The sequence below is a fragment of the Anopheles cruzii genome, chromosome X (genome assembly GCF_943734635.1).
Source record: "Anopheles cruzii chromosome X, idAnoCruzAS_RS32_06, whole genome shotgun sequence".
NCBI lineage: Eukaryota > Metazoa > Arthropoda > Insecta > Diptera > Culicidae > Anopheles > Anopheles cruzii.
This window is the reverse complement of record NC_069143.1, coordinates 3,275,627-3,295,893: the sequence shown is the minus strand read 5'-3', so window position 1 is coordinate 3,295,893 and position 20,267 is coordinate 3,275,627. Positions and strand designations below refer to the sequence as shown.

The window sequence follows — 20,267 nt, the reverse complement described above, 5'->3', positions numbered from 1 at the left end:
CGCCCCGTGTGCCGTTTGAGCACCCGGATCACGTCTTCCGGGTCCATATACCCAGGGCACTGTTCGGACCATAGTGAATAATAATCCCTCACGATGAACGATGGGTTTTCGGTGCGATCCAGCTCGTTACACATGCATAACGCGCAACGCCAACAACCATTAGCCGCGCGGCTCAACTGCAGCCGCGGCCACGGCCACCACTGCGCGGGCTGCTGTCGGTCGATCATTGGGTCGGTCGGTCTAAGCGCGCAACACTCGGCCGCGATAAGCCAGTTGGCGGGCGGGCGGGCGAGCGGGCTGGCCGCGCCGCCGGATGGATCGGACCCCAAATGCGGGATGTTGCTTCCGCTACGACCACGGCACACGGCAGAGCTCCGAGCAGCCGTTCCTGCGGTGAGGTATCGATCGAGCAAAAAGGGTGGACAGACGAAGCTGCCGATTGATGGACCTGATTAACATGCAGCACACCGAGCCCGAGCTACCTCACCAGGCGTGGAGGTAGAGCGTTATTGTTCGCTACCCGTCCAAAATCGTCCAATCCCCTGTTTGGTGGGTTGCTTCGCCTTTCTCGCCACCTGGGCCCTGGAGGTTCCTGGGACCATTTCGACCAGCACCCAGCCAGCCAGTAGCTCACTGCTACGCGCGTGCAGTGCCCAAAGGAAGTGACACTTCCTGTGCGCGGAGAAATGCGCGACACGCTACGCTACCCGGTGCTACCGCAAATACGTAATATTATTAAACCCCATGGGGCCGCTTTCGTTTACGTTAGCCACTCAAGGGAACGTTGGGCGTGGTCCCGCCCCGGGTCTCTGACGTCAGATGGCGGCGGGCGATCCCAAAAATGCGTTCAAAAGTGATACCCCATTTCAGATCATCAGAAGATGATCGTTCCCGGGCCCGGAGCTACTGTGGCTCCATTAACTGACTTGGTTCGTCTTCCGCTCACAGTCGGCCGGACGGACACTCCCGCATCTCGTCAGTTCCATCTGCCCACGAAGCCGTACCTCACCGAGAGAAACTCGTTGCAGAATCTTCGAGCAGCGGGTTGTCGCGAGTTCGCGCGATATCTCCGCGGGCGGTAAAAGCTGCTGGGCCAGCGCCTTTGGGCCTTGGGCGGTCCGGGCCCGGGTGACGGTATGCCTTTCACCTGCCCGCCACCGGGCCACTCTCGGTAGGCTGCGGAATTGGGCTAAGGGAAACGGAGAACGGCAGGAAAGCACTGGGAGCATAGGGATCGCCTCGCACCATCGCACGTGCCGATGATGATCCTGACGAGTTACTGTGCACAGTGCGCACAGTGCAACCTCCACAAGGGGACCGCAGGAGAAGTCACAGTGTACAAGCTGTACTGTAAACACCTTCTGTGAGACCACTCGCAGACTCCCAACGGTGTCAAAGGTGGACACTCAATTAACATCCCCTGCCGATAGTGCCGATAGTCATGGTGCAAAAGCAAACAAATTCCGAATCTCTGTCCGGGTGGTCTGGGTCTGGGTTGTGCGCGCATAGCGTCTAATGCGAACCTTCTTCTTCTGCACTCTTCTCCACAGGCAGGCACGGGCACGTCCGTACCCAAAATTGGCCATGCGGTTGACACGATTATTCTACTCTACGCTGTTGATCGGCATATTACAGGTATGTAAACTATAGTGCACTCCTACGGACCCTAACCTATAATGCCTATGTTCTGGTCATTCATTTTGTTGTGTCAACATTGGGTTTCGACTCTGTTCCCACCTGGCGTTGGTGTGGACAATTCCTCCGGAGCAGCTGAGCTGATTCGTTACATATTCCATCGTTCATTTAGACCGATGGGTGGGAGCAAGACAATAGGTTTCTGCACTGCGGCCGTGCCCGTGTGTTGCTTTGTTCTACTTCAACCTATAAAACGGTTCCATTTGCCCTGCGGCTATCGGACATCGGACGGGTTACTTTTTCCACTTTCTTTTCGAGATGCGTCTGCGACGTCGTCGCAGCGCGGCTCTCGCCACTTTCGAAATCTTTTTAAGGTTTTGTTGCTGCCACCCGTTCCCAACCCGTGCCCGGGTGGGGTGGCGACGGGTCGACCGCGCAGAACAAAACCGGTAGGAGCAGGTCCCGCCAGTGCCGTGAGTGGCCGTGATGGGCAGCCGGGATGGTAGGCTTTGGGATGATGATGGACCATTGAGGGAAATCAATACGACGTCGGCGTCTCGCACACACACACACACACACACACGCACCCTTTTACTTCACCGTTGGGCAGCAACTACCGATACACACGTATCTGCGCCCGTAGCTAGTCCTGCCATGTCTCGGCCGATGATACCGTTTGCCGAAAAGCTATCGTTGACCGATGTCCAATGTCCCGGATGGCGCTCTGGCTGGATGTTTGGGAGAGTGAAGATTTGGCTACAAGGCCATATGGCACCCAGCCTGCAGCCTGCCCCCCTTGCGGGCTTTGCGGCCATGTCCATCAACGACGACCGTCCGTCTCGCCGTCTTGTCGCCGTCTCGGCCTAATCATCGGCTTGCCCTTATGGTCATCGCCGATAGCCGGTGGTGGCCCTTTTTGGACAGCGTTCACTTTGTGACACAGGAGAGTTGCGAAATTCCGACCGAGCTTTCTATTTACCACGTCGCGAACGCGCACGGTTCAAGCCGATTTCAAACCGCTTCGCTTCGAGCCGGTCAAGGAGCAGCAATGGCTGCAGGTTCGCAAACGTGGGTTGGCACAGGGCTGGGCTACAGCTTTAGCTTCACCCGGAGGGACGCAAAATAACACAAGTTCTCGCGCGGCGTTAGAAGGACGCTTGCCTCCATCGCCTTTGATCGTCGACGACGTCGACGTCGTCGTTATTGGCCACGGTCCACTTCTGGTTGCCACGTTGCGTACATTTTCATCCGTTGGCGATTTTTTTAGTTGACATTTGCTTCCAACACCCAGTCTCCCGGGGTTCTTTAGTTTGCTTGCCCTATAACGGCCACGGTCGATCCTATCGAATGTATCCCGTGTATGTATCCCTATCCTATCGAATGTATTGAAAAACTGCCGACCTTGTTAGGTAGCGAGGCAATGGCAACTAAATGGAAAGGGTTAGGTTATTGTGTGATGAGTCGCTGGTGTCGTGCAAGTATGTTCCACAATTCTTCCGTAACGGCATAAGATTGATTATATCACTTTCACGAATTAAAACACAATCAACCGTTACATGTGTGAAACGGAGCGAGGAAGCTAACTGCAGTAAAATAATCTGTTGTTGAAGATATATAGAAACACTACAAATAATTTATTCGCTCCACAGTTACATGTTCTATATGATCTATATATATCTTCTGCTTGACTAGTGTATAGTCACGTAATCAGACCACCACTCCACAATTAGCACCAAGGGCTATATAAGCGCTTATTTGGTCCATGTTTGCACAGTACACCGAGACGAGGTTACCATACTCTGCTTTTACAACGATACCACACTTGACCACGGGCGCTGCAGTCGTTGTAGTCGTTATTGCCGTCGTCGAAGTTGAGGTGGTAGTCGCGGTCGGTGTGACTGTTGTCGTACTTGCACCTCCTGCTACAGTGGTACTTCCTCCACCAGCGGCTGTAGTACTTCCTCCACCAGCGGTTGTAGTACTTCCTCCACCTGCCGCAGTGGTACTTCCACCTCCTGCTGCAGTTGTACTTCCTCCACCTGCCGCAGTGGTACTTCCACCTCCTGCTGCAGTTGTACTTCCTCCACCTGCGCAGTGGTACTTCCACCTCCTGCTGCAGTAGTACTTCCTCCACCTGCCGCAGTGGTACTTCCACCTCCTGCTGCAGTTGTACCTCCTCCACCTGCCGCAGTGGTACTTCCACCTCCTGCTGCAGTTAGTACTTCCTCCACCTGCGGCTAGTGGTACTTCCACCTCCTGCTGCTTAGTACCTCCTCCACCTGCGCAGTAGTACTTCCTCCTCCTGCTGCAGTTAGTACCTCCTCCACCTGCCGCAGTGGTACTTCCACCTCCTGCTGCTTGTACTTCCTCCACCTGCGCAGTGGTACTCCACCACCTGCTGCAGTAGTACTTCCTCCACCAGCGGCTGTAGTACTTCCTCCTCCTGCTGCGGTAGTACCTCCTCCGGCTGCGGTAGTACCTCCTCCGGCTGCGGTAGTACCTCCTCCAGCGGCTGTAGTACTTCCACCTCCTGCTGCGGTAGTACCTCCTCCGGCTGATGTAGTACCTCCTCCAGCAACGGTAGTACCTCCTCCAGCTGCGGTAGTACCTCCTCCAGCTGCGGTAGTACCTCCTCCAGCTGCGGTAGTACCTCCTCCGGCTGCAGTAGTACCTCCTCCGGCTGCTGTAGTACCTCCTCCAGCTGCGGTAGTACCTCCTCCGGCTGCGGTAGTACCTCCTCCAGCTGCTGTAGTACCTCCTCCGGCTGCTGTAGTACCTCCTCCAGCTGCGGTAGTACCTCCTCCGGCTGCGGTGTAGTACCTCCTCCAGCTGCGGTAGTACCTCCTCCAGCTGCTGTAGTACCTCCTCCGGCTGCGGTAGTACCTCCTCCAGCGGCGGTAGTACTTCCTCCCCAGCGGCTGTAGTACCACCTCCTGCTGCTGTAGTACCTCCTCCGGCTGCGGTAGTACCTCCTCCAGCTGCGGTTGTACCTCCTCCAGCTGCGGTAGTACCTCCTCCAGCTGCGGTAGTACCTCCTCCGGCTGCTGTAGTACCTCCTCCAGCTGCGGTAGTACCTCCTCCGGCTGCGGTTAGTACCTCCTCCAGCTGCGGTAGTACCTCCTCCAGCTGCGGTAGTACCTCCTCCAGCTGCGGTAGTACCTCCTCCGGCTGCGGTAGTACTTCCTCCACCAGCGGCTGTAGTACTTCCACCTCCTGCTGCGGTAGTACCTCCTCCGGCTGCGGTAGTACCTCCTCCAGCTGCGGTAGTACCTCCTCCAGCTGCGGTAGTACCTCCTCCAGCTGCGGTAGTACCTCCTCCAGCTGCAGTGTACCTCCTCCGGCTGCGGTAGTACCTCCTCCAGCTGCGGTAGTACCTCCTCCAGCTGCGGTAGTACCTCCTCCAGCTGCGGTAGTACCTCCTCCAGCTGCGGTAGTACCTCCTCCGGCTGCGGTTGTACCTCCTCCAGCTGCAGTTGTACCTCCTCCGGCTGCGGTAGTACCTCCTCCGGCTGCGGTTAGTACCTCCTCCAGCTGCGGTAGTACCTCCTCCGGCTGCGGTAGTACCTCCTCCGGCTGCGGTGGTACCTCCTCCAGCTGCTTAGTACCTCCTCCGGCTGCGGTAGTACCTCCTCCGGCTGCGGTAGTACCTCCTCCAGCTGCGGTGGTACCTCCTCCAGCTGCGGTAGTACCTCCTCCGGCTGCGGTAGTACCTCCTCCAGCTGCGGTAGTACCTCCTCCAGCTGCGGTGGTACCTCCTCCAGCTGCAGTTGTACCTCCTCCGGCTGCGGTAGTACCTCCTCCGGCTGCGGTTAGTACCTCCTCCAGCTGCAGTTAGTACCTCCTCCGGCTGCGGTAGTACCTCCTCCGGCTGCGGTTGTACCTCCTCCAGCTGCAGTTGTACCTCCTCCAGCTGCGGTAGTACCTCCTCCAGCTGCGGTAGTACCTCCTCCAGCTGCGGTTGTACCTCCTCCAGCTGCGGTAGTACCTCCTCCGGCTGCTGTAGTACCTCCTCCAGCTGCGGTAGTACCTCCTCCAGCTGCGGTAGTACCTCCTCCAGCTGCGGTAGTACCTCCTCCGGCTGCTGTAGTACCTCCTCCGGCTGCGGTAGTACCTCCTCCGGCTGCAGTTGTACCTCCTCCAGCTGCGGTAGTACCTCCTCCAGCTGCGGTAGTACCTCCTCCAGCTGCTTAGTACCTCCTCCGGCTGCGGTTGTACCTCCTCCGGCTGCGGTAGTACCTCCTCCAGCTGCTGTAGTACCTCCTCCAGCTGCTGTAGTACCTCCTCCAGCTGCGGTAGTACCTCCTCCGGCTGCGGTAGTACCTCCTCCAGCTGCAGTTGTACCTCCTCCAGCTGCTGTAGTACCTCCTCCAGCTGCGGTAGTACCTCCTCCAGCTGCGGTGGTACCTCCTCCAGCTGCAGTAGTACCTCCTCCAGCTGCGGTAGTACCTCCTCCGGCTGCGGTAGTACCTCCTCCGGCTGCAGTTGTACCTCCTCCGGCTGCTGTAGTACCTCCTCCACCTGCTGCTGTAGTACCTCCTCCAGCTGCGGTAGTACCTCCTCCGGCTGCTGTAGTACCTCCTCCAGCTGCGGTAGTACCTCCTCCGGCTGCGGTAGTACCTCCTCCAGCTGCAGTTGTACCTCCTCCAGCTGCGGTAGTACCTCCTCCAGCTGCGGTAGTACCTCCTCCGGCTGCGGTAGTACCTCCTCCGGCTGCGGTAGTACCTCCTCCAGGCTGCGGTTGTACCTCCTCCAGCTGCTGTAGTACCTCCTCCAGCTGCGGTAGTACCTCCTCCGGCTGCGGTAGTACCTCCTCCGGTGCAGGTACCTCCTCCAGCTGCTGTAGTACCTCCTCCAGCTGCGGTAGTACCTCCTCCGGCTGCGGTTGTACCTCCTCCAGCTGCGGTAGTACCTCCTCCAGCTGCGGTAGTACCTCCTCCAGCTGCTTAGTACCTCCTCCAGCTGCGGTAGTACCTCCTCCGGCTGCGGTAGTACCTCCTCCGGCTGCAGTTGTACCTCCTCCAGCTGCAGTTGTACCTCCTCCGGCTGCGTGTACCTCCTCCGGCTGCTGTAGTACCTCCTCCAGCTGCAGTAGTACCTCCTCCAGCTGCGGTAGTACCTCCTCCAGCTGCGGTAGTACCTCCTCCAGCTGCGGTAGTACCTCCTCCGGCTGCGGTAGTACCTCCTCCGGCTGCAGTTGTACCTCCTCCAGCTGCTGTAGTACCTCCTCCAGCTGCGGTAGTACCTCCTCCAGCTGCTGTAGTACCTCCTCCAGCTGCGGTAGTACCTCCTCCAGGTGCAGTTGTACCTCCTCCAGCTGCGGTAGTACCTCCTCCAGCTGCGGTGGTACCTCCTCCAGCTGCTGTAGTACCTCCTCCAGCTGCGGTAGTACCTCCTCCGGCTGCGGTTGTACCTCCTCCAGCTGCGGTTGTACCTCCTCCGGCTGCGGTAGTACCTCCTCCAGGTGCAGTTGTACCTCCTCCGGCTGCGGTAGTACTTCCTCCACCTGCTGCAGTAGTACCACCTGCTGTGGTTGTTGTTATCGCGCTCGTCGTTGTTGTAGCAGATGCAGTCGTCGTCAGGGATGCTGGGAATGTAATCGGCGAGCCACAAGTTGCGGTCTCGGCCGCTGGATAGGTAACTCCGGTAGGAGGTGTCGGTGCAAGAACACTGGTAATGAATCGCAGTAACTCAGCATTGGTGCTTCCCGCTTGGTCCAGCGAGTACACTCCAACTCCACCCATATTAGTTGCCGTGGCAAATGTAAGTTTATCGTTGATCGAAGCAAATGTGTTGAAAGTGTAAAAAGTCGATGAGCTGTATGCAAATCCTTCGCCAGCTTGGGAAGCTCCAAGGGTGTTTGTGCTAGCAAACAATAACGCCTGTGTGCAGAGAGGATAACTATATTAGCCTGAGCACTCGACCGACCAAACAATATCTGCTCTGCTGTTGACTTACATTACAATAAGTATCTGTAGCAACGGCTGTGGCCGTCATACCGAACGCATTGGCGTTTGTTGCCGTGAATTTAAGGCTGTACATTGACAGACCAATAATCAGGTTTGTCGTTGGAATGCCTTTTATAACCCAACGGAAAACATTATTGTACTAGAATGAACGCCGATCATGCGATGAAAATTGGCAATACATCGTTTAACTTGAAGCGATTGAAAACTCACGATGGTTGAGGTTTCGATGTTGAATGGAGAGGACATTGCAAACAAGGGGTTGAGAGGATGCGTAACAGTCGTCAATGATGTGTACATATCTTCATATGTTTTAACGGCATTAAACGCTAGTTTGGGTAATGTTGCACTGAAGTAAATGTCTGCTGAGGAACTGGCGTCCCACGGTAAAGCCGATGCTAGCTTCAAGTTGTTGGCTGTTAAAACAGTGTACAAGTCCGCCATAAAACTGCTGTAGGCAGACTGTGGAGATATATGATTACTGTGCTCTTATGCGAGAACAGGGCATGGTGCGGTCATCGCGTTCTTTTTACTTACGGTGTAGCTAGCCGTAAGTCCTTGAAAGTCTATAAATAAACCTGCCAATTGAGGGTAATCTTGAAGTTGCAAGAGCAATAAATTTATCAATGCTGTCCGTGAGGTCGCAGTGAGCATCCATGTTGTTGTTCCGCTAACTGCAATTGCACCTAAATAGAACTCCACGTTTGGGAACGCAGTTTGGCGAGCAGCAAACTTCCCAATGCCGCCTAGCACGAGACAATGTTGCAAGTAAAGAAAAGCAGACTATGAAGAGGTCGATAAATGCAAAAAAACAATATATATATATATACCGTTTACCTAGCAGCCCACTGGCATCGTTAGCTGGATTGATCAAACCGATGAGACCTCTTCCGGTGATAGACAGTGAAATATAAACCGCTTGCGAACAAAAACCAAGTGCTGTATTCGTGGAATAATCGGAAGATCCAGCAAAGCATACTCGAGATTCTAGTAGACAATAGAAAGGCAAGTTTGTATCACCGAGCGGTACAAGCGACTAGTGAAAGTTGGAACATTTATACGTACTCTGTCCAGCGATCGTTTTCACACTCACTGTAAAGGCAACCGACAGTAAGTTCTTTCAGTCAATTCGAGGTAACTTTACCTTTTTTAGTTTATACACGACCGACCGAGCGACATCTAACCACTTACCACACACTACCAGCACTAGGAACAAGCTCCTTATGGACAGTCGACCCATTACGTTTATTTGCGCAGTAATGCACTACGAAAATTGGAAATCAAATTCCAACTGAACCACTCTGTGAAAGGTAGCAACTATATATAATCCCTTCGGCATAGTTGATCTACACAACATCCGTAAACGCGCTGTGTTGATACAATTGTCAGACGAGCTCCAATCTTTTCGGGAGCCCAATACTCGTAAGCTGATTTGGCAATTTGTTTGATCAAATGGTTTCCAAATTACGACGAATTATGTGAAGGTCTTACAATGATACTGTACATTTTGTAACTGTAGCCCGCAGTGATCGCACATTTTACCGTTCTCCAACTTTGCCGCATAACTCAAAAGTTTTGAGCTAAGTTCCTTATTAAATTCTTGAATGAACGAGAGGCTGGCTATTGGGGAACGAATTCATATTATTCATTATTATAAGAACGGATAGAGCTGTATTAAGCAGCAAATGATAGTTTTGCACTCAAGTTGATACACTGTCATGGTTCGAACTGATGCCTTTCACTTAGAATACGAATCGGTGCAGCGAAACGGACGAGCCACAAGAAACAAATAAAGCGATGTGATTTATTGCAACGATATACAAGTTCATGTCAATACGAAAAGTTGTAATAGCCTTCATTTAAACATTAATTGTACACGCTCAGTTTATACTGTACGGGAAGATTGGCGTACAGTAGCTTTATTTGAACCAATAAAACTATGGTAAAGTGCTTAGTTAATGTCAATAACGCAACATCAAATAACGCTCCTATGTGCCTGAAGCAGATAGAAACAAAACCGAAAAGGTCATTTATGAGCACAGGGCTCAGCCACAAGAAGTTCAACTCTATTCAAAATCATCTATTTAATTAATCACACTGCAAAAAATCCACGATCAAAAATGTTTCTATACGTTGGCGTACGTTAGCGCTTAACACTTAACAAGTCCGTTGTAAACGAGCTTTGGTCACTGGTAATAGTAATCTATGACGATTGAACAACATTGTGCACTCGTTCCACGTCACTGGTTGATTGAATATTCCAGCGGTGACATAGGCAATCGCGTTTGATCGAGGAGTAAATGGCCGATAGATGATGGCTGTCGTGACGTATTGTACGGAAAAATAGACTTCCACCAACTATTGAAATCACAAATGTAGTGTTATGCTGTCCATATCCGCATCTCCGTGGCAAGTGGATACTGGTTAACAGTCAACATGCTGCGTTACAGACCTCACAAGATTGAACAGTTGTTTAACTATACGGTATGAAGCGTCGCCGAAAAGACACAAGCACCTTTTCGCTCGTCCCACAGCCCAAACTGATCAAACAAATGCAGACAGCTCATAAAAAATACAAATCCATCGTTTCAACGAGGACCATCCTGTCGATAGTTAATCACCACTAATCCATTACATGGCGTTGGCTTAAATGTAACCAACAGTAATGTTTGTACATACTCAGACATTAGTAAACGAGATATGTAACGTGTTAGGCACACGACTTACGTGTTTCGCACTGCAGGATTAAGTGGGATGGAATGGTTTTATTAGTCAATCCGTGACTGTGCCAAAAACCCACCCCGGCAAACCCGAGCTGAGGTTTTTGCGCCATTCTCTTCACTCATCAGAACCTACAATAGGATAAGCAAACTATTCGTTTCTTACGCTTAATCCACTCGGTATTTTCATCGAAGAGAACTCCAACCAGTTAAGGTAATGATAAAATTTACTGCTCGCCATGTAATCATTTGTATTCTCCGTAGCATTCAACTGTTTATTTCATCTCTGTATATGCGTGATAGCTCGTATTCAGTATATAGCCCATTTTTTGTGGATGAGCACTAGAGCATAAACTGGAACAAGCGAGTATATTAAAATACTATTGCACAACACCGCAGTTACCAGCAGATAAAATATAATCATTAATAGATTTCTGTCGATCGCAAAACTGAGCAACCAAAGAACCGTAAGAAGATTTAACTGTAATTCCACACACTGTGCCAGGTACTGGAGTAGTAGTTTGCGCAGAGGTAGTTGTAGATCCAGAAGCAGTAGTGCTTCCTCCACCTGCTGCTGTAGTACTAGCTCCGGCTGCAGTAGTACTTCCTCCTCCTGCTGCGGTAGTACCTCCTGCAGCTGTTGAAGAACCTCCTCCTGCTGTGGTAGTACTTCCTCCAGCTGCTGTAGTACTTGCTCCAGCTGCAGTAGTACTTCCTCCTCCTGCTGCGGTAGTACCTCCTGCAGCTGTTGAAGAACCTCCTCCTGCTGTGGTAGTACTTCCTCCAGCTGCTGTAGTACTTGCTCCAGCTGCAGTAGTACTTCCTCCACCGGTTGCGGTGGTACTGCCTTCGGCTGCGGCACTAGTACCTCCTCCGGCTGCTGTAGTACTTGCTCCAGCTGCAGAAGTACTTCCTCCTCCTGCTGCGGTAGAACTTCCTCCGGCTGCTGTAGTACTTGCTCCAGCTGCAGTAGTACTTCCTCCACCGGCTGCGGTAGTACTTCCACCGACTGCCGTAGTACTTGCTCCGGCTGCAGTAGTACTTCCTCCTCCTGCTGCGGTAGTACCTCCTCCGGCTGCTGTAGTACTTCCTCCTCCAGCTGCGGTAGAACTTCCTCCGGCTGCTGTAGTACTTGCTCCAGCTGCAGTAGTACTTCCTCCACCGGTTGCGGTGGTACTGCCTTCGGCTGCGGCACTAGTACCTCCTCCGGCTGCTGTAGTACTTGCTCCGGCTGCAGTAGTACTTCCTCCTCCTGCTGCGGTAGTACCTCCTCCGGCTGCAGTAGTACTTCCTCCTCCAGCTGCGGTAGAACTTCCTCCGGCTGCTGTAGTACTTGCTCCAGCTGCAGTAGTACTTCCTCCTCCTGCTGCGGTAGTACCTCCTGCAGCTGTTGAAGAACCTCCTCCTGCTGTGGTAGTACTTCCTCCAGCTGCTGTAGTACTTGCTCCAGCTGCAGTAGTACTTCCTCCTCCTGCTGCGGTAGTACCTCCTGCAGCTGTTGAAGAACCTCCTCCTGCTGTGGTAGTACTTCCTCCAGCTGCGGTAGTACCTCCTCCGGCTGCGGTAGTACTTCCTCCTCCAGCTGCGGTAGTACCTCCTCCGGCTGCTGTAGTACTTCCACCGACTGCCGTAGTACTTGCTCCGGCTGCAGTAGTACTTCCTCCTCCTGCTGCGGTAGTACCTCCTCCGGCTGCTGTAGTACTTGCTCCAGCTGCAGAAGTACTTCCTCCTCCTGCTGCGGTAGAACTTCCTCCGGCTGCTGTAGTACTTGCTCCAGCTGCAGTAGTACTTCCTCCACCGGTTGCGGTGGTACTGCCTTCGGCTGCGGCACTAGTACCTCCTCCGGCTGCTGTAGTACTTGCTCCAGCTGCAGTAGTACTTCCTCCTCCTGCTGCGGTAGTACTTTCTCCACCTGAGACGGTAGTACCTCCTGCAGCTGTTGAAGAACCTCCTCCTGCTGTGGTAGTACTTCCTCCTCCTGATGCGGTAGTACCTCCTGCAGCTGTTGAAGAACCTCCTCCTGCTGTGGTAGTACTTCCTTCGGCTGCAGTAGTACTTGCTCCAGCTGCAGAAGTACTTCCTCCTCCTGCTGCGGTAGAACTTCCTCCAGCTGCTGTCGTACTAGCTCCAGCTGCAGTAGTACTTCCTCCACCGGCTGCGGTAGAACTTCCTCCGGCTGCTGTAGTACTTGCTCCAGCTGCAGTAGTACTTCCTCCTCCTGCTGTGGTAGTACTTCCTCCTGCGGCTGCAGTAGTACTTCCTCCATCTGCAGCGGTAGTTAACGAGCCGCATATGCGACTAGTGTACTTTAGAATATTATCGTTTTTTGGGATAATTTATACGTACCTTGTCCAGCGATCGTTTTCACACTCACTGCAAAGGCATCCAACAATAAGTTCTTTCAGTTAGTTTGAGGTAACTTTACTTTTTAGTATATTCTCGACCAACCGAGCGACATCTAACCACTTACCACACACTACCAGCACTAGAAACAAGCTCCTTATGGACAGTCGACCCATTTCGTTCATTTCTAGCGGATACACTGAACGCAGCAATGTACTACGAAAATTGGAAATCCAATTACAATTGAACCACTGTGTGACAGGTAGCAACTATTTATAATCCCTAATTTCTATCGCACATTCTTTCACGCCTTGGTATTGACACAACTGTCCGACGTGCTCGGAACATTTCAGGAGACCAATTCTCGCATGCTGCTCTGACCATTGTTTGATCACATGTTTTCTAAATTAGGACAAACTATATGAAGGTCTAACAATGATACTGCAAATTTTGTAACTGAGGCCCACAGTGACCGCACTTTTTATCGTTTTCCTGCTTTAGTTAGGTTTCATTTAAAGAATTAAATTGTTCTGGGATCAATTCCTGGCGCAAAAAGAATAAATAAATGCTATTGTTGATCAAACAAGTATAAGTACTTTCAACAAAAATTTTTTAAAAACTTTGATAGTGTTTGTTAAATTCATCCGGTTTCATTTTACAAATGTTTGTATGACAAATGCATCATAACCCAATAGTTTTGGTTTAAGTTCTTGAATCAATTCTTGAATGAACGATTGGGGTGCTGTTGGTGTACGAATTAAACAATGTGACTTATTGTAGCGATATACAAGCAAATACTTAAAGGTGTAATATATCGTTCAATTGAATAACAATTTCATAACAAAGACTATCAAAGCAAAAGTTAATCACCAATATTTCGTTACATGTCGTTGGCTTAAATATAATCAATAGTAATGTTTCTAAGGATACATTAGTAAACGAGGTGTGAAATGTACAATGTAATGTAATTATCCACAAGGCTTACCCACAAGGCTTGCTCAACAACCAGGATTAAGTAGGATGGAATGGTTTTATTAGTCGATCTATGGCAGTAAAAACAACGAGCTAAGACTATTGCGCTATTCTCTCCACTCAAATTACAGAACCTAGAATAGGATAAGCAAACTATTCGTTTCTTACGCTTGGTTCACTAGGTATTTTCATCGAAGAGAACTCCAACCAGTTAAGGCAATGATAAATTTTACTACAGGTCGTGTAAACATACATATTATCCGTAGTATTCAACTGTTTATTTCATCCCTGTATATGCGTGATAGCTCGTATTCAGTATATAGCCAAATTTTTGTGGATGTACACTAGAGCATAAACTTGTACAAGCGAGTATATTGCAATATTATTGCACAACACCGCAGTTACTAGCAGACAAAATATAAACATTAATGGACAGCAGTGACCCACAAAAATCAGCCACCAAAGAACCGTAAGAAGATTGAACTGTAATTCCACACAAAGTGACGGGTAAACAAAACCGAAAAGGTCATTTATGAGCACAGGGCTCAGCCACAAGAAGTTCAACTCTATTCAAAATCATCTATTTAATTAATCACACTGCAAAAAATCCACGATCAAAAATGTTTCTATACGTTGGCGTACGTTAGCGCTTAACACTTAACAAGTCCGTTGTAAACGAGCTTTGGTCACTGGTAATAGTAATCTATGACGATTGAACAACATTGTGCACTCGTTCCACGTCACTGGTTGATTGAATATTCCAGCGGTGACATAGGCAATCGCGTTTGATCGAGGAGTAAATGGCCGATAGATGATGGCTGTCGTGACGTATTGTACGGAAAAATAGACTTCCACCAACTATTGAAATCACAAATGTAGTGTTATGCTGTCCATATCCGCATCTCCGTGGCAAGTGGATACTGGTTAACAGTCAACATGCTGCGTTACAGACCTCACAAGATTGAACAGTTGTTTAACTATACGGTATGAAGCGTCGCCGAAAAGACACAAGCACCTTTTCGCTCGTCCCACAGCCCAAACTGATCAAACAAATGCAGACAGCTCATAAAAAATACAAATCCATCGTTTCAACGAGGACCATCCTGTCGATAGTTAATCACCACTAATCCATTACATGGCGTTGGCTTAAATGTAACCAACAGTAATGTTTGTACATACTCAGACATTAGTAAACGAGATATGTAACGTGTTAGGCACACGACTTACGTGTTTCGCACTGCAGGATTAAGTGGGATGGAATGGTTTTATTAGTCAATCCGTGACTGTGCCAAAAACCCACCCCGGCAAACCCGAGCTGAGGTTTTTGCGCCATTCTCTTCACTCATCAGAACCTACAATAGGATAAGCAAACTATTCGTTTCTTACGCTTAATCCACTCGGTATTTTCATCGAAGAGAACTCCAACCAGTTAAGGTAATGATAAAATTTACTGCTCGCCATGTAATCATTTGTATTCTCCGTAGCATTCAACTGTTTATTTCATCTCTGTATATGCGTGATAGCTCGTATTCAGTATATAGCCCATTTTTTGTGGATGAGCACTAGAGCATAAACTGGAACAAGCGAGTATATTAAAATACTATTGCACAACACCGCAGTTACCAGCAGATAAAATATAATCATTAATAGATTTCTGTCGATCGCAAAACTGAGCAACCAAAGAACCGTAAGAAGATTTAACTGTAATTCCACACACTGTGCCAGGTACTGGAGTAGTAGTTTGCGCAGAGGTAGTTGTAGATCCAGAAGCAGTAGTGCTTCCTCCACCTGCTGCTGTAGTACTAGCTCCGGCTGCAGTAGTACTTCCTCCTCCTGCTGCGGTAGTACCTCCTGCAGCTGTTGAAGAACCTCCTCCTGCTGTGGTAGTACTTCCTCCAGCTGCTGTAGTACTTGCTCCAGCTGCAGTAGTACTTCCTCCACCGGTTGCGGTGGTACTGCCTGCGGCTGCGGCACTAGTACCTCCTCCGCTGCTGTAGTACTTGCTCCAGCTGCAGAAGTACTTCCTCCTCCTGCTGCGGTAGAACTTCCTCCGGCTGCTGTAGTACTTGCTCCAGCTGCAGTAGTACTTCCTCCACCGGCTGCGGTAGTACTTCCACCGACTGCCGTAGTACTTGCTCCGGCTGCAGTAGTACTTCCTCCTCCTGCTGCGGTAGTACCTCCTCCGGCTGCTGTAGTACTTCCTCCTCCAGCTGCGGTAGTACCTCCTCCGGCTGCTGTAGTACTTCCACCGACTGCCGTAGTACTTGCTCCGGCTGCAGTAGTACTTCCTCCTCCTGCTGCGGTAGTACCTCCTGCAGCTGTTGAAGAACCTCCTCCTGCTGTGGTAGTACTTCCTCCAGCTGCTGTAGTACTTGCTCCAGCTGCAGTAGTACTTCCTCCTCCTGCTGCGGTAGTACCTCCTGCAGCTGTTGAAGAACCTCCTCCTGCTGTGGTAGTACTTGCTCCAGCTGCAGTAGTACTTCCTCCTCCAGCTGCAGTTGTACCTCCTCCGGCTGCGGTAGTACCTCCTCCAGCTGCGGTAGTACCTCCTCCGGCTGCGGTAGTACTTCCTCCTCCAGCTGCGGTAGTACCTCCTCCGGCTGCTGTAGTACTTCCACCGACTGCCGTAGTACTTGCTCCGGCTGCAGTAGTACTTCCTCCTCCTGCTGCGGTAGTACCTCCTCCGGCTGCTGTAGTACTTGCTCCAGCTGCAGAAGTACTTCCTCCTCCTGCTGCGGTAGAACTTCCTCCGGCTGCTGTAGTACTTGCTCCAGCTGCAGAAGTACTTCCTCCTCCTGCTGCGGTAGAACTTCCTCCGGCTGCTGTAGTACTTGCTCCAGCTGCAGTAGTACTTCCTCCTCCTGCTGCGGTAGTACCTCCTCCTGCTGCGGTAGTACCTCCTCCGGCTGCTGTAGTACTTGCTCCAGCTGCAGTAGTACTTCCTCCTCCTGCTGCGGTAGTACCTCCTGCAGCTGTTGAAGAACCTCCTCCTGCTGTGGTAGTACTTCCTCCAGCTGCTGTAGTACTTCCTCCACCGGTTGCGGTGGTACTGCCTTCGGCTGCGGCACTAGTACCTCCTCCGGCTGCTGTAGTACTTGCTCCAGCTGCAGTAGTACTTCCTCCTCCTGCTGCGGTAGTACCTCCTGCAGCTGTTGAAGAACCTCCTCCTGCTGTGGTAGTACTTCCTCCAGCTGCTGTAGTACTTCCTCCACCGGTTGCGGTGGTACTGCCTTCGGCTGCGGCACTAGTACCTCCTCCGGCTGCTGTAGTACTTGCTCCAGCTGCAGTAGTACTTCCTCCTCCTGCTGCGGTAGAACTTCCTCCGGCTGCTGTAGTACTTGCTCCAGCTGCAGTAGTGCTTCCTCCTCCTGCTGCGGTAGTACTTTCTCCGGCGGATGTAGTACTTCCTCCAGCTGCTGTCGTACTAGCTCCAGCTGCAGTAGTACTTCCTCCACCGGCTGCGGTAGAACTTCCTCCGGCTGCTGTAGTACTTGCTCCAGCTGCAGTAGTACTTCCTCCTCCAGCTGCGGTAGTACCTCCTCCGGCTGCTGTAGTACTTGCTCCAGCTGCAGTAGTACTTCCTCCTCCTGCTGTGGTAGTACTTCCTCCTGCGGCTGCAGTAGTACTTCCTCCATCTGCAGCGGTAGTTAACGAGCCGCATATGCGACTAGTGTACTTTAGAATATTATCGTTTTTTGGGATAATTTATACGTACCTTGTCCAGCGATCGTTTTCACACTCACTGCAAAGGCATCCAACAATAAGTTCTTTCAGTTAGTTTGAGGTAACTTTACTTTTTAGTATATTCTCGACCAACCGAGCGACATCTAACCACTTACCACACACTACCAGCACTAGAAACAAGCTCCTTATGGACAGTCGACCCATTTCGTTCATTTCTAGCGGATACACTGAACGCAGCAATGTACTACGAAAATTGGAAATCCAATTACAATTGAACCACTGTGTGACAGGTAGCAACTATTTATAATCCCTAATTTCTATCGCACATTCTTTCACGCCTTGGTATTGACACAACTGTCCGACGTGCTCGGAACATTTCAGGAGACCAATTCTCGCATGCTGCTCTGACCATTGTTTGATCACATGTTTTCTAAATTAGGACAAACTATATGAAGGTCTAACAATGATACTGCAAATTTTGTAACTGAGGCCCACAGTGACCGCACTTTTTATCGTTTTCCTGCTTTAGTTAGGTTTCATTTAAAGAATTAAATTGTTCTGGGATCAATTCCTGGCGCAAAAAGAATAAATAAATGCTATTGTTGATCAAACAAGTATAAGTACTTTCAACAAAAATTTTTTAAAAACTTTGATAGTGTTTGTTAAATTCATCCGGTTTCATTTTACAAATGTTTGTATGACAAATGCATCATAACCCAATAGTTTTGGTTTAAGTTCTTGAATCAATTCTTGAATGAACGATTGGGGTGCTGTTGGTGTACGAATTAAACAATGTGACTTATTGTAGCGATATACAAGCAAATACTTAAAGGTGTAATATATCGTTCAATTGAATAACAATTTCATAACAAAGACTATCAAAGCAAAAGTTAATCACCAATATTTCGTTACATGTCGTTGGCTTAAATATAATCAATAGTAATGTTTCTAAGGATACATTAGTAAACGAGGTGTGAAATGTACAATGTAATGTAATTATCCACAAGGCTTACCCACAAGGCTTGCTCAACAACCAGGATTAAGTAGGATGGAATGGTTTTATTAGTCGATCTATGGCAGTAAAAACAACGAGCTAAGACTATTGCGCTATTCTCTCCACTCAAATTACAGAACCTAGAATAGGATAAGCAAACTATTCGTTTCTTACGCTTGGTTCACTAGGTATTTTCATCGAAGAGAACTCCAACCAGTTAAGGCAATGATAAATTTTACTACAGGTCGTGTAAACATACATATTATCCGTAGTATTCAACTGTTTATTTCATCCCTGTATATGCGTGATAGCTCGTATTCAGTATATAGCCAAATTTTTGTGGATGTACACTAGAGCATAAACTTGTACAAGCGAGTATATTGCAATATTATTGCACAACACCGCAGTTACTAGCAGACAAAATATAAACATTAATGGACAGCAGTGACCCACAAAAATCAGCCACCAAAGAACCGTAAGAAGATTGAACTGTAATTCCACACAAAGTGACGGGTACTGGAGTAGTAGTTTGCACAGAGGAAGTTGTAGATCCACCAGAAGTAGCAGTAGCTCCTCCGCCAGCAGCGGTAGTACTACCTCCGCCTGCGGTAGTGCTTCCTCCACCAGCAACTGTAGTACTTCCTCCACCAGCAACTGTAGTACTTCCTCCACCAGCGGCTGTAGTACTTCCACCTCCTGCTGCGGTAGTACCTCCTCCGGCTGCAGTAGTACCTCCTCCGGCTGCTGTAGTACCTCCTCCACCTGCTGCTGTAGTACTCCACCGGCTGCTGGTAGTACCTCCTCCGGCTGCTGTAGTACCTCCTCCAGCTGCTGTAGTACTACCTCCAGCTCCGCTGTAGTACCTCCTCCAGCTGCTGTAGTACCTCCTCCAGCTGCGGTAGTACCTCCTCCGGCTGCTGTAGTACCTCCTCCGCTGCTGTAGTACCTCCTCCGGCTGCGGTAGTACCTCCTCCGGCTGCTGTAGTACCTCCTCCAGCTGCTGTAGTGCTACCACCAGCTGCTGTAGTACCTCCTCCAGCTGATGTAGTACCTCCTCCAGCTGCGGTAGTACCTCCTCCGGCCACCGTAGTACCTCCTCCGGCTGCTGTAGTACCTCCTCCGGCTGCGGTAGTACCTCCTCCGGCTGCAGTAGTACCTCCTCCAGCTGCTGTAGTACCTCCACCAGCTGCTGTAGTACCTCCTCCGCTGCAGTAGTACCTCCTCCGGCTGCGTAGTACCTCCTCCGGCCTGCCGTAGTACCTCCTCCGGCTGCTGTAGTACCTCCTCCGGCTGCGTAGTACCTCCTCCAGCTGCTGTAGTACCTCCTCCAGCTGCGGTAGTACCTCCTCCAGCTGCGGTAGTACCTCCTCCAGCTGCGGTAGTACCTCCTCCGGCTGCGGTAGTACCTCCTCCAGCTGCGGTAGTACCTCCTCCAGCTGCGGTAGTACCTCCTCCGGCTGCCGTAGTACCTCCTCCGGCTGCTGTAGTACCTCCTCCGGCTGCCGTAGTACCACCTCCGGCTGCTGTAGTACCTCCTCCGGCTGCAGTAGTACCTCCTCCGGCTGCAGTAGTACCTCCTCCGGCTGCGGTAGTACCTCCTCCGGCTGCTGTAGTACCCCCTCCAGCTGCGGTAGAACCTCCTCCAGCTGCCGTAGTACCTCCTCCAGCTGCTGTAGTACCTCCTCCAGCTGCTGTAGTACCTCCTCCACCTGCTGCTGTAGTACCTCCTCCGGCTGCTGTAGTACCTCCTCCGCCTGCGGTAGTGCTTCCTCCACCTGCTGCGGTAGAACCTCCTCCGGCTGCCGTAGTACCCCCTCCGGCTGCTGTAGTACCTCCTCCAGCTGCTGTAGTGCCTCCTCCGGCTGCTGTAGTACCTCCTCCGCCTGCGGTAGTGCTTCCTCCGGCTGCGGCAGTAGTAGCACCTCCTGCTTTGGTAGTACTTCCTCCACCTGCTGC

General features: G+C 50.7%; 2 protein-coding genes across 2 annotated transcripts in view; both read left to right on the top strand.

The window, feature by feature from the left end:
* Nucleotides 1-6,046: 6,046 nt before the first annotated feature.
* Nucleotides 6,047-13,781, top strand: LOC128277548 (keratin-associated protein 5-9-like; the record flags this gene model as incomplete). Its single annotated transcript, XM_053016026.1, has 4 exons — nucleotides 6,047-6,094; nucleotides 7,382-7,395; nucleotides 11,094-11,203; nucleotides 13,765-13,781. Coding segments are annotated over 4 exons (189 nt in total), but the record flags the coding sequence as incomplete, so codon positions are not given.
* Nucleotides 13,782-14,569: 788 nt separating this feature from the next.
* Nucleotides 14,570-20,267, top strand: part of LOC128277538 (uncharacterized) — a 10,371-nt gene continuing 4,673 nt past the window's right edge. The window contains exon 1 of the mRNA XM_053016014.1: nucleotides 14,570-14,617. Within this exon, the coding sequence (XP_052871974.1) occupies nucleotides 14,570-14,617 (48 nt within the window). The remainder of the gene's footprint in view (nucleotides 14,618-20,267) is intronic.